Raw genomic sequence first — 11,863 nt, 5'->3', positions numbered from 1 at the left:
AGGCAAATCTTAGACTCATACAAAACGTCACATCTACACGAATCGAATAAGACTCCGACTTTGCCAACATGCATGAACCCAAAAAATTATTTAGACCTTGTAAAGAAAAATGTTTTGTTTTGGGGGAGGCGGGCCACCATAGCAAAAGACAACTGTCAACTGGACACTCTTTGGAAGAAGTTAAGACTTCAAGTCTTCAATTATTCACACTATAAATTACTCCTTAAAACACTTAATTCCACATTTCTCCTCTCCTACAAACCCAGATGTCCCAACTCTTTGGAACAAACAAACAACCTTTGCATATATATACACAACAACTCTCATGCCCACAACACTAAACAATTGCCAAATGCCATCAACAACAGATCAGCAAACGCAAGCCCTGTGGCGTGTGCGTCTAGCCTCCGCATTTCGGACCATTCTAGCGTGCACCATAGTCGCCTGCACCACCCTGTACGGCCCACCGCCCGTCAGGCAATTACTAGAATATCCAGCTTTTTCTTACGTGACCACCATCCTGATCGTCTCCGACGCGACGCTAGGAGACGCCCTGAGAGGCTGCTGGCATGCCCTTCTCGCTACTCTTCAGGTTATGGCGCTCTCCGTACTCAGCCTCTGGGTGATCGGACCTGGCTGGTTTACCGTTTGGGCAGCGGCGGCCGCGGTGGCAGTCAATGCGTTCGTGGTGGCTGTGCCGGAGTCGACGCACTTGATGTGTAAGCGGATTGCATTTGGGCAGATTGTGATTGTGTATGTGGGTGCTGTGGTTCATGGTGCAAAAACTGGAGCTCTCATGCACCCGGTTCATGTCGCGGCTAGTACAGGGCTCGGAGCCTTGGCTTCTGTCCTGGCCATGTTGTTTCCCTACCCCCACCTAGCCTACTACGAGGTAATTACTAATTCATTTGCATGCTAATTTAATTTACTCTTTCAATAAGTTTGGCTATCTCTTAATCCAAACCATAATAAATTCACAAAGACAAGTAACTTTTGGATGGGCGTCAGTAATGCTATTTAATATATGATTATATAATTAGGATGATGTGACAGTAAAAATTAATGTTTATTTTAATTTTTTTTTTAAAAAAAGTGTTAATCTAAAGATTGATTTTCACTGCTATATCATTAAATTATATGACAGTCATATAACAGTGAGTGCGTTTGGGATTATGATTTCACAAGAATAATCTGCGTTTTTAAAAGATATTGCAAAATGTAAGGCGTTTGGCATTGCGATTTAAAATAGAAAAAAAAAATCTGCGATTTTTATAAGCAGGTTAGGAGTGCTTATTTGAAAAAACACGAATTTAAACCAAAATTACGATTTCTCCTAACAAATATTTAATAAAAAAGTATTTTTTAACCTTTTTTACCAAACACCTTTGCGATTTTAAAAAGTAGCGATTTCAAAAATGCAATTTTTAAAATCGCACTTATTGAAATTACAATCCTAAACGGATCATAAATAACATTATTCATGTAACATATTTCTTACTACAATTTTCAACAGAAACAACTATGCAACTTTCTACTTTCTTTAAATATTGTTTTTATTGTTGTTTATTCCTTACTTAGAGAGAAATGAGAAAAAAAAATAATAAAAAAAAATGCTTGCAAGATGCTTCAATGGGCTTTCAAATATGAAAGTTCACTGTAACAAATTTTAGCAAAAAAAATTATTTTGAAGTGTTTGCTGAGGAAAAAACATAGCTCAAAATAACTATATTTGACTATGAATAGTTATTTAGATCATCTGTTGGAGATGCTCTAAGCAAGACAAAGATGCTTTGTCTTTGGTCTTCGACTCATTTGTCTTATGAAATCTGCTATTTCCTTACATTACAGGTAAGGAAAACATGGCGGTTATATGGTGAAAATGCTTGTGAGAGGTTAAGAACCTTCATGGACGCTTTCTCTGCTCAAGACAACACAACTGCCCTTGATCTGATTTCTCAAGCAAGCTCCCTTAGTAAAGCAGGAGCCAAACTTCTTCAAAGTATAAAAGACAATCAAGTAAGCAACCATTGGCAAAGCTTCTACTATATATATATATATATATGTTGAACCCAATTTTATGCAAATGCTGAAATCAGCCATTTCCTTGTGATCAACAGGAAGGCATGCTATGGGAAAGACCCCAGATGAAATTCTTAAACCGCAGTTGCATTGACCAAGGAGAAAAGTTACGACACATTGAAATACCAATAAGAGGGATGGAAATGGCCTTAACTTCTTGCATTTCTTGCACTGTTAGCATGATGGATGAAGAACTCAGAGAAGTTTTAGGCAATTTGGAAGTACATATAGGCCAAAAATTCAAGCAGCCTGAGTTCTCTATGCCTTTTGATGCAAAAATTTTAGACAAGTCCCTCTGGAAGTTCCATAACATTTCCATTACCCAAAAAGAGCTGCCAGTTTTCTTCTTCTTCTTCTGTTTGAAACTCCTCATAGATGACTCTCCCATTGCTCGAATACTTGAGTGTGACACTGAAGAATCCGGTGCTTTAGAAAAACAAGACGTGTGTAGTAGCTTCAATAGGGCTTGGAGCAGTCTTGACATAAAACCAAGCAACCAGAGTTTGGTTTTTGCTTTCAAGTGTTCACTTTCTCTAGGTTTTGCTGTGTTGTTTGGTTTGATATATACCAAAGAAAATGGATATTGGTCAGGACTCACGATTGCCATCAGTTTTGTAACAGGAAGACAACCCATATTTACAGTTGCAAATGCTCGAGCACAAGGCACAGCAATGGGATCAGTCTATGGAATCCTATGCTGCTTTATTTTCCAAAGATTTGAGGATTTAAGGTTCATGCTACTACTACCTTGGACTGTTTTCACTAGCTTTCTAATGCATAGCCGAATGTATGGAAAAGCTGGTGGAATTTCAGCAGTTACAGGGGCTTTATTAATATTAGGTAGGAAAAATTATGGTCGTCCAAGTGAGTTTGCAATTGCTAGAATCACAGAAGCCTGCATTGGATTAATTTGTTTCCTCATTGTAGAGATTCTCTTGAATCCTGCAAGAGCAGCAACTCTGGCCAAAACTGAACTTTCAAGGAGCTTGGGGGCATTTGAAGATTGGATCAACATGGTTCCTTGTTCCAGCCAGAAGAACGGGCAAGCTCCAACCTTTCTGGCACTGAGAGAAAAGCAGAACAAGCTGAAAAGTCATGTCAATGAATTAGAAAAGTTCATTGCAGAGGCAGAGTTGGAGCCTAATTTCTGGTTCTTGCCTTTCCATGGCTCTTGTTATGGTAAGCTCCTCAGATCTTTGTTAAAGATGGTGGACCTTCTACCCTTTTTGGCCTATCAAATAGAATTCATCTCACAAGTAACAGAAATATCAAGAGTTGATATTAAGGAGCTCCAAGAACACATGAATAATAATCTAGAGTTATTCAAGAAAAAAGTTAGCTCTTCATTGAAATGCCTCGAAAAGGTAACCTCAATCAAGACCCTTACAGCACTGGAAAAAGAGTTACAAAAGAAAATTGTTTCTCATGACATTGAGTTAGGAAAATTTCCAAATGCAAATGCATTTGGACTGTTGGGCACAAATGAAGAAGAGGTTGAAAGCATTGTAAACCCTTTTCTTCAAAACTTGAATGAAGAAGCTGGCAAGATTTGTGCTAACAAAGGTGAGGACAAGCTTAAGAGCCAAATAGTTCTTTGTTTGAGTGGCCTAGGCTTCTGCATCAGCAATTTGATAAGAGAAACAATGGAGATCGAGAAAGAAGTAAAAGAACTAGTCAAATGGGAGAATCCCTCAAGCCTTGTAAATTGGAACGAAATTTCTTGTAAAATTAGTGCTTTGTGTACATAATATATACCTCATCCATCTAAATTTAAATATCTTGGCTGAAGTGGTAAGATTAGTGATCTTCCTAAAATTTTATTCACCTTTTTTTTAATAATTTTTTTTTAATTATTATTTTTTTATAAATAATTCAATAGAGGTGTAGAGGGGCGCAACCAAAGTTAGAGAATGTACACAAGAGAAACACCCAATGAAGGGAAGAAAAAAAAATCAAGAAATTCCAAGAAATTAAAAAAATGAGAACATAATGGCTTTTACTTTTGTCACATTTCTCTTAACAATATTCGACTTTTTGAGCATTGTGTTCTCTCCAAATACGCTACACTGAGCACAATGGATGGAATCATCTTCTGAACTTCTATATTGGAGTGTCTTTCAAACTGTCATTTCTAACAAGCCAACAACTCCACCACCAATTAGGGCATGACCCATTCCATCCCAAATAGATGAAAGATCGATTCCCACAAGTTTCTGACTACTTCGAAATGAAGCAATAGTTGGTCAATGGTTCCCCCGCTCTTCATACACATACAACTCTAACCACCGGTATGATGCGCCTCTCTCAAGCTATCCATAGTTGGAATCTTCCCTAAAGCTATCGTGCATATAAAGAACACCACTTTTGAAGGAATCTTATTCTTCCAAATACTATTCAAAGAAAAAGGAATCATCAGCTTAATTACGTTAGTATTTTGTAGTGGATCTCTACAAAATAAAGAGATCACTTCGAATCTATTCCAGTCCTTTTAGAAACTGTGATTTGAGAAATCGTAAAGATCGCTAAATCATGATAAATTATAAAGAGTGTCAAATCAACACTTACCTCAAAGAAAATTATAAAGAATGTTAAATCATCACTTATTTCAAAAGATTAAGCTCAAACTTTACTTCAGTAAATAGATTGTGAATTACAGAGATAAGATATAAACTCGAGACCTTTATTTTGATATTGTGTTAAATTATCAGTTATCCTAAAAGCTTAAACTGATAAGAAATTTTTAATTTAATTAATATTCTATCATATATTAATTGACAATGACTTCTCAAAATTTGGTAATTTTAACTTCATTAACAATCGGTTACAATCCAAACGTGGAGATTAATATTCAAGGAAAACCACCCAAACTAAGAAAACAATTTTCATAAATTCCCCTTCTCTCTCGTTTCTCTCTTTGTACAATTCTCTTCCCGCTATATCAGTTTCAACAAACTAACTGACACATGGCCCATGGGCCTCTCTAACAGTTACTTACAACATTACAGTTGGCCCAAAATTTTGTTCAATCACAATAGTAAGGATATATATTTACAGCCCTTCAAGGGAAGTCAATTTGATCAGCTGCCACATCAGCTACCATTTTTTGACAAATCAGCTAAACCCAACCTACACACCCGCCACCCAAACAATTTCAATAGAACTCGTAAAGAAAGAAATGATTCACGTAAATTTTTTTCTTAATCTTTTCTTCATCTCATTCTACAAATTCAATAGATCAACCATTAAATTTATGGACTCCACACAAATTCAATGGTAGATTCATTCATTTACTATAAGGATGGTTGAAAAATGAATTAATTCGACCTTTCTCTTTCTCCCATATCTTGCCACTTGTTATTCTTTTGAAAAGAAGAGAGGATTATTTGTCTTAATAGCGAATCATATGCTGGAAAGGAAATTCAAAGCAAGTGGTGAGATCAAGCTAGAATCCTTCTTTTACGGTGGCATTAAGTGGGGAAAAGAGTCTTCCAAGTGGAGTTCCAAAAAAAATGGAGAGAGAAGCTGTAGCTGGCTTGGAGAAAAGGAATCCATTTACATTTTTGTTAAATTTATGGAAAGTCTATTCAAAATAAGCTCACTATAAAAAAAAACTATTATTTTCTGTCGTTTCTACAGTACACGTTTTGTTGCCACATCACTAATTTGTTTTGACGTGACAAAACAAACACGTCAATAAATTCTAACGTGTTAGATATTGCCACGTCATTAAATTTTTAAGGATTTTAAAATTTTAAAAATTATATATTTTCTGACGTGTCAAAATTTTACACCTAAGAAAATTCGGATGCAGTAAACTGTCACGTCATAATTTTTTGACGTGGCAATTTACCACGTCGGAAAATTCTGAGGTCTTGGACTCTGGTTTTTTTTTTTTTTAATCAAACTTTAAAGAAAAAAGTACATGGAAAAATAAAATTGATGATAAACACTTCGGATTAGTTTAGGGTCATTAGAGATTATGCCCGAAAATATGATCAGTTTAATAAATAAATGAGTAAATGACTCTTTTTCACTCTCACACTCTCTGACGTGACTTTTAAAATTACCATTAGATTAAAAGTCAATAATAATCATATCCATCGCAAATCTAGTAGTGATTTTAAAAGTAATGTGAGAGTAAGAGTAATAGTTGATCAAAATTCAATAATAATGCATTATAAATCCATCATTTTAAATATGAGAGAGTAGCGGTTCTAACTAACAACTTCTCCAAGAGCTTGCAAATGGAGGCGAACAATGCATGGTAGCCGATTCTATTAAAACGCACAGTATGGTGTCTCATCTTTTCCTTAGGTTTAATAATATTATCTTATACATTATTTTAGTATGCATTCAAATTCCATGATTCCACTCAGCCTTGCACTGGATAAGCCATGCCATAATTATTATTATTGTTAGTAAATGCTAAATAGGTAAAATTTGTGGAGCTTGATCTCTACGCGGAGTTTGCGAGAGTTAGCCGGCCGGCAAAGATGAAAACCTTGCTCGATTTTCACTCGACGGTTGCTCGAGCGAGCGAGAGCTTAAGATAGAAACTTGCTCAAGCGAGAGAAGCAGACAAAAACATTGCTCGACCTTCACGTGATAGGCGCTAGCTCAAGCGAGTTTGTGGGAATTTCTATAGCCCTAGCTAGCTAGGGCGGCTGACACACAAACACACATATATTTATACATTATTGTATACTCCCAAGTCAGAGAAGAAAAAAAAAAATTATAGTAATTTGTATTCTTTCATCGTCGTAATAAAAACATTGTTAATTGCAAAACTGTGGACGTAGCCCTAATTTCAATCAACCACGTCTATCGTGACGAAGAGGCTAAAGGGACAGGCATTGGATGTGCCGCATATGTGTCAGCTATTTGCCATATGTGCCAACCAGCGGAGAGAAGGGTTAATGAGCATCTTCCATCTATTTCCTTCACCTTAGAATGTAATTCCTCTCATTTCTGTTCTCCAAGCATGTGTGCCATTTGCAATGGCCCTTTGGAATTTTCCTGGCAACTAACAAGAAGCACATGTTCATTGATGATATTAGAATTCAAGATTGGATTATTTGATCCTAGCTAGCAATGGTGCTTGAAGAAAAAGACAAACTATATACAAAATTACATATTTTTTATAAGTAAACTCATGAATTATAGCTGAATGAAGCCGACAAAAGAAAGGAAATACACTAACTATAAAATCAAGAAATAATATTTAGAATATTTATAATAGCTAATATGGTAGTGAATGAAGAATATTACCATAATATGCTAAGATATCATGAAAATATTTTGACACAAGTAGGGCAGTGAATATGCTGAGAATATTATGGAATTATTTTGGCACAAATATGGTAATATTGTAACAAGAGTACTATACTAACATCCCCCTCAAACTCTAAGCGGCGAAGTCAACTTGAATTTAGAAATAAGATCACCAAAACAACCTGGTGAATGAGATTTCATGAGGATGTTGGCAAGCTAATCTTCGGAGGAGACTGGTTGTAGATTAAGGTACCTTGCTAAAAATGATGTCGGCTGAAGTAACAATCAATCTTGATATGTTTGGTGCACTCAAGTAAAGCATTATTATGGAAAATCTATATTGCACTATGATTATCACAATGAATAAGAGAACTAGCAGTCTAAGGGGCACTCATGTTTGTCAAAAGTTAGCGTAACCACAAAAGTTCATATGTAGTACTATGTCAACATGAGAGCAATACCTAGCCTCAATGTTGGTTTGGGCAACACCACATTTCAAAGTCTTTGGATTAGCCGCATTTCATATCGATGTTGTAACAAATATATCCAAGTCATAGTTGGTCTCACCTTCTTTCTGTTTAGGTACCGTACATAAACTTCTCTTGTGACATAACGTCATAATTTTTGCCCTTTTAGAAAAACATCCATAGTTTGAGTCCACATATTATAGTTAGATCCATCCAAAATATTGTCAATAGAATTGTAGAAAATAAGCTTGTGTTTATGATGTGTAAAGTGTATAATAAAATGACCTATTTATAGTTGAATCATGAATGAAGTTGGTAAAAAAACCGAAAACACATTAAATACTGAATTAAAAAATGATACCTAAAATATTTACAATAGTTAATGTTGATGTGATTTTGGGTCCAATAATATGCAACCTCAACAGTTTTCTTCGTGGTTGAGCTGAGAGGGGACCCCTCCAATTTGACAATGGTGTGTCTGCAAAACAAAGAAGCCATCAAAGGGGCCCCGGCTGGGTACGAAGATACTCCAATAATTAAGTCAGCATAATTGTTTTTGGAGTAAGAAAAATGATGGAAAATTCTTTTTGGCTTCTAATGAACCAGCATGCATGAGAGAGAGAGAGAGAGAGAGAGAGAGATTTTTGGGAGAGGAGGAAGAAGAAGTCCCTTTCTTCCCCAACCGTCAATATGGTAATAAATAAAGAATATTATCATATTATACTGAGATCGGTATATTACAAAGATATGGTAATGAAGCATTGTATCTTGGACATAAGCAAGAGAAATGCTATTTTGTATTCTCTCACAACATACTCATTCCACCTTTAAGTCAATCTTAATTAAAAATGAAAAAAAAAAAGAAAAAAAAAATCAATAGTATGCCACATCAACAGAACATTTCTAGATAAACAAACCTTTATTATCGAAATAGAAGGTAGCTAGCTAGAACCGATATGCTTGAACCCCCAAGCTTGTGCTTCAACGGACGTTGTAGAATTGTAGAATTTCAGACTTTACTGTGTATATATATGTTCGAACACCCTAATAAATAACTTGAAGGTTCCACATTTTGAATGACTTTCAAGGCTTTTTTACCCACTAATTGTACTATTAGTACTTATTCTAATATAGCAAAAAATAAAAACGTACGATCGATGTCTAACCTCCAATATTTTGCCGTAATGCTCCTTTCAAAATTCCATACTTTAGAACTTAATATTCACACTGTTAATTAATCTCAAAAGTAGTTAGGTACACGTACACTAGAGTCCAAGTTCAATGCATTGATGTTCTGGTTGGGTTGAATCAGGTACAGTAGAATTTAAAAGATTGATACCCGCCGCCACTAAACGTACGGTTCCATAAAAGACCAGTGCTGTATTAGTTCTCTCCTATAAATCCTCTTCCAAGCTCTTCACTTGAAGCTTACAACACAAACAGAGACAATAAAAAAGACCACATTAAAAAGTCCCTTTGTTTGCCACCAAATGCAAAGAATAAGGAACACAAAGAACCCAACCCGTGAATTGTGGCTCGAGCGCCTAGGGTCGGCGTTAAGGACCATTCTGGCCTGCTCCATAGTTGGCTGCACCACCCTCTACGGACCGGTTACCCTCCAACGCTTGCTAGCATATCCAGCTTTCTCTTACGTTACAACTGTTCTAATTGTCTCAGACGCGACACTTGGTGACACCCTAAAAGGCTTTTGGCATGCTTTCTACGCTACACTTCAGGTTACGATCCTCTCGACACTCGGCTTGTGGCTGGTCGGGCCTGCCCGGTTTACTAGCGGCCTGGCGGCGGCGGCGGTGGCGCTCAGTGCTTTTGCGGTGGCATTGCCGGAGTCGACACACTTGATGACTAAAAGATTAGCCTTTGGGGAGATTGTGATCGTGTACGTGGGGGTAGCAATCCAAGGGGTGGAAACTGAAGTCATTGAGCACCTCATTCGTGTGGCATCAAGCGCTGCTCTCGGAGCCATGGCTTCTGTTCTAGCTATGTTCTTTCCATACCCTCGGCTGGCCTACAATGAGGTATTAATAATTAATTAGTATTTTTTTTGTCTAAACATTCTCTTGAATATTGCTTAAGTTAAGCTACCTTCGAATTCGATGGGATTTTTTCACTACGGCTTAATTTGTTTGTCACTGGACTTAGAAAAAGTTTCATACTATTCCTCTCAAAATCAACCCTTCAGCATTTTTACTTTTTATATCACATCAATCATTTTTTATTAATATTCATATTTTAAAAAAAAAAAAAACAGATTACTACAAATCATTTATTTATTTATTTATTCATTTATTTTTTTTGCACTTTTTCATACAAAACATCTTTATTTTAAATTTACTACAGTTTTAAGTCACTTCATTTTACATGACGGGTTGTTCGATAGGACGAGATAAGCCTCCTTGTCGATGTAGGGCTAGATGTACCCTTTTTGTTAAGGAAAAAGGGACGGTGGGGAATGGGTTAATTGGCATAATAGTTAACCAAAAGGAGCGGCCAAGCTGGGGAATAGTTTAATATGCTTTTCTTTACTTTTTCTTTTTCTTTTTCTTTTTCTTTTTTTCTATGCCACCGTCAATCAGTACACAATTATGCATGCACTTTATACTTGCAAGATGTAAATTCCAAGCTCCCATGTCTGCCACTCCAAACCAATGAGAAAGAGTTTTTTTCTTGATTTCTTAGTTACTTGGGGCTTGTCGGGAAACAATATCATGAACTAATATTAATTATATGATTCTTGAGTTATGGTTAATAGATAATGTTCCTAGGTTGACATGAATTGAGATCCCCTCCACTTGAGGGGAAATTGGAGATTCTCCAATTATTAATAGTATCCTTTTATTTTAAATTTAATGGTTTATTAAATGTTAGTTGCTTTTGTATAACTGAGACATTAAATGCTGGCTTTTGTTTTATCGAGGTTTAAATGATTTTATAAACCATTGGATTTAAAATAAATGGCCATGATTAACAATTGAGAATTTCTAACTTCTCCCCAATTGGAGGGGATCCGAATCCCCCACAATGTTTTTAATTTGCTTCCACTCTCGATTCTTTGATAATGGGACCGATCGAGACCCTTGTAATCTACAAGTGGCCATGAGGGTATTTACATTCTATGCCGAATTCAAGAAGCCATAGACTAGCTAGGTATGTGGCATGTGGGCTCGCAATACTATGGATTGAATCATTGAAATTCACAGTAATTAGTTGTCTGAATTATTAGTAATTTAAGTAGATTCTATAGAGACCACCTACCTAAGTAAGTAGGTCTCATATGTGCTCTTTTACATTAATTATCCAAATTGCTAGTAATTTGAGCAATTAATTGTTGTGAATCGGGAGCTTTCTAGTTGTCAAAGTGTACCCTTGAACTGTACAAATAAAATGAGGTTTCTCTATATCACAGGTGAGGAAAACATGCCAATTATATGCTGAAAATGCTTCGAAGAGGTTAGGGAACTTGGCGGAGGCCTTTTTCGCCCCAGACAACTCAATTGCCTCTGACTTTGTCTCCCAAGCAAATTCCCTTTCTGAAGCAGGATCTAAGTTTATTATAAGCATACAAAAAAATATGGTAAGCTAATATAACAGAATTGTTCTACTAATTTCTTCAAAAAAAAGAATTGTTCTACTAATGCATATTATGATTGGTAGCTTAGCTTTCCTAGCTTCTTTTCCCCTTAGAACATTCACATCCGATTCAGCAAAAGTTTAGCTAAATTTAGCCAAACTCTTAGCTAGTTTGCTGAGCCTAATGGATACTAATTTTAATACTATGAAATGCTATTTTGTTGAGTCAGATGTGAACCATCTAAGCTTTTGGTTGTTCAAATAGCTAAAACTCACATCCTTCCTATGCCAGGACGGCATGTTGTGGGAGAGACCTTGGTTACCATTCTTCAGAGCCAATTGCATGAACCTAGGAGAACAGTTGCAAGAAATGGAAATACCAATAAGAGGGATGGAAATTGCACTAACTTCTTGTCAGTCCTTCCCTGTAAGCATCAAAGGTGAAGAAGAGCTAAGAA

The 11,863-nt window shown here is 36.2% G+C and overlaps 2 protein-coding genes across 2 annotated transcripts in view; both read left to right on the top strand.

Moving 5' to 3' along the window:
- The first annotated feature begins 292 nt into the window (after window positions 1–292).
- On the top strand, window positions 293–3,829 carry LOC132161925 (uncharacterized). The gene is made up of 3 exons (XM_059572146.1): window positions 293–892; window positions 1,849–2,016; window positions 2,118–3,829. The coding sequence occupies exons 1-3, from the start codon at window positions 326–328 to the stop codon at window positions 3,825–3,827; spliced, it is 2,445 nt and encodes an 814-aa protein (XP_059428129.1). The 5' UTR covers window positions 293–325; the 3' UTR covers window positions 3,828–3,829.
- Window positions 3,830–9,307: 5,478 nt separating this feature from the next.
- Window positions 9,308–11,863, top strand: part of LOC132162411 (uncharacterized) — an 11,573-nt gene continuing 9,017 nt past the window's right edge. The window contains exons 1-3 of the mRNA XM_059572644.1: window positions 9,308–9,853; window positions 11,242–11,381; window positions 11,636–11,832. Of these exons, the coding sequence (XP_059428627.1) occupies window positions 9,308–9,853; window positions 11,242–11,381; window positions 11,636–11,832 (883 nt within the window). The remainder of the gene's footprint in view (window positions 9,854–11,241; window positions 11,382–11,635; window positions 11,833–11,863) is intronic.

The sequence above is a fragment of the Corylus avellana genome, chromosome ca9, assembly GCF_901000735.1.
Source record: "Corylus avellana chromosome ca9, CavTom2PMs-1.0".
NCBI lineage: Eukaryota > Viridiplantae > Streptophyta > Magnoliopsida > Fagales > Betulaceae > Corylus > Corylus avellana.
The sequence above is the reverse complement of the archived record's forward strand: the minus strand, read 5'-3'. Positions and strand labels throughout refer to the sequence as shown.

Bases quoted from the DNA above. Each gene is read 5' to 3' on its own strand.
- LOC132161925 (XM_059572146.1), top strand. From the start codon at position 326: ATGCCCACAACACTAAACAATTGCCAAATGCCATCAACAACAGATCAG. The intron at 893-1,848 runs GTAATTACTAAT...CTTACATTACAG, and splicing joins CCCACCTAGCCTACTACGAG to GTAAGGAAAACATGGCGGTT. The intron at 2,017-2,117 runs GTAAGCAACCAT...TGTGATCAACAG, and splicing joins AAAGTATAAAAGACAATCAA to GAAGGCATGCTATGGGAAAG.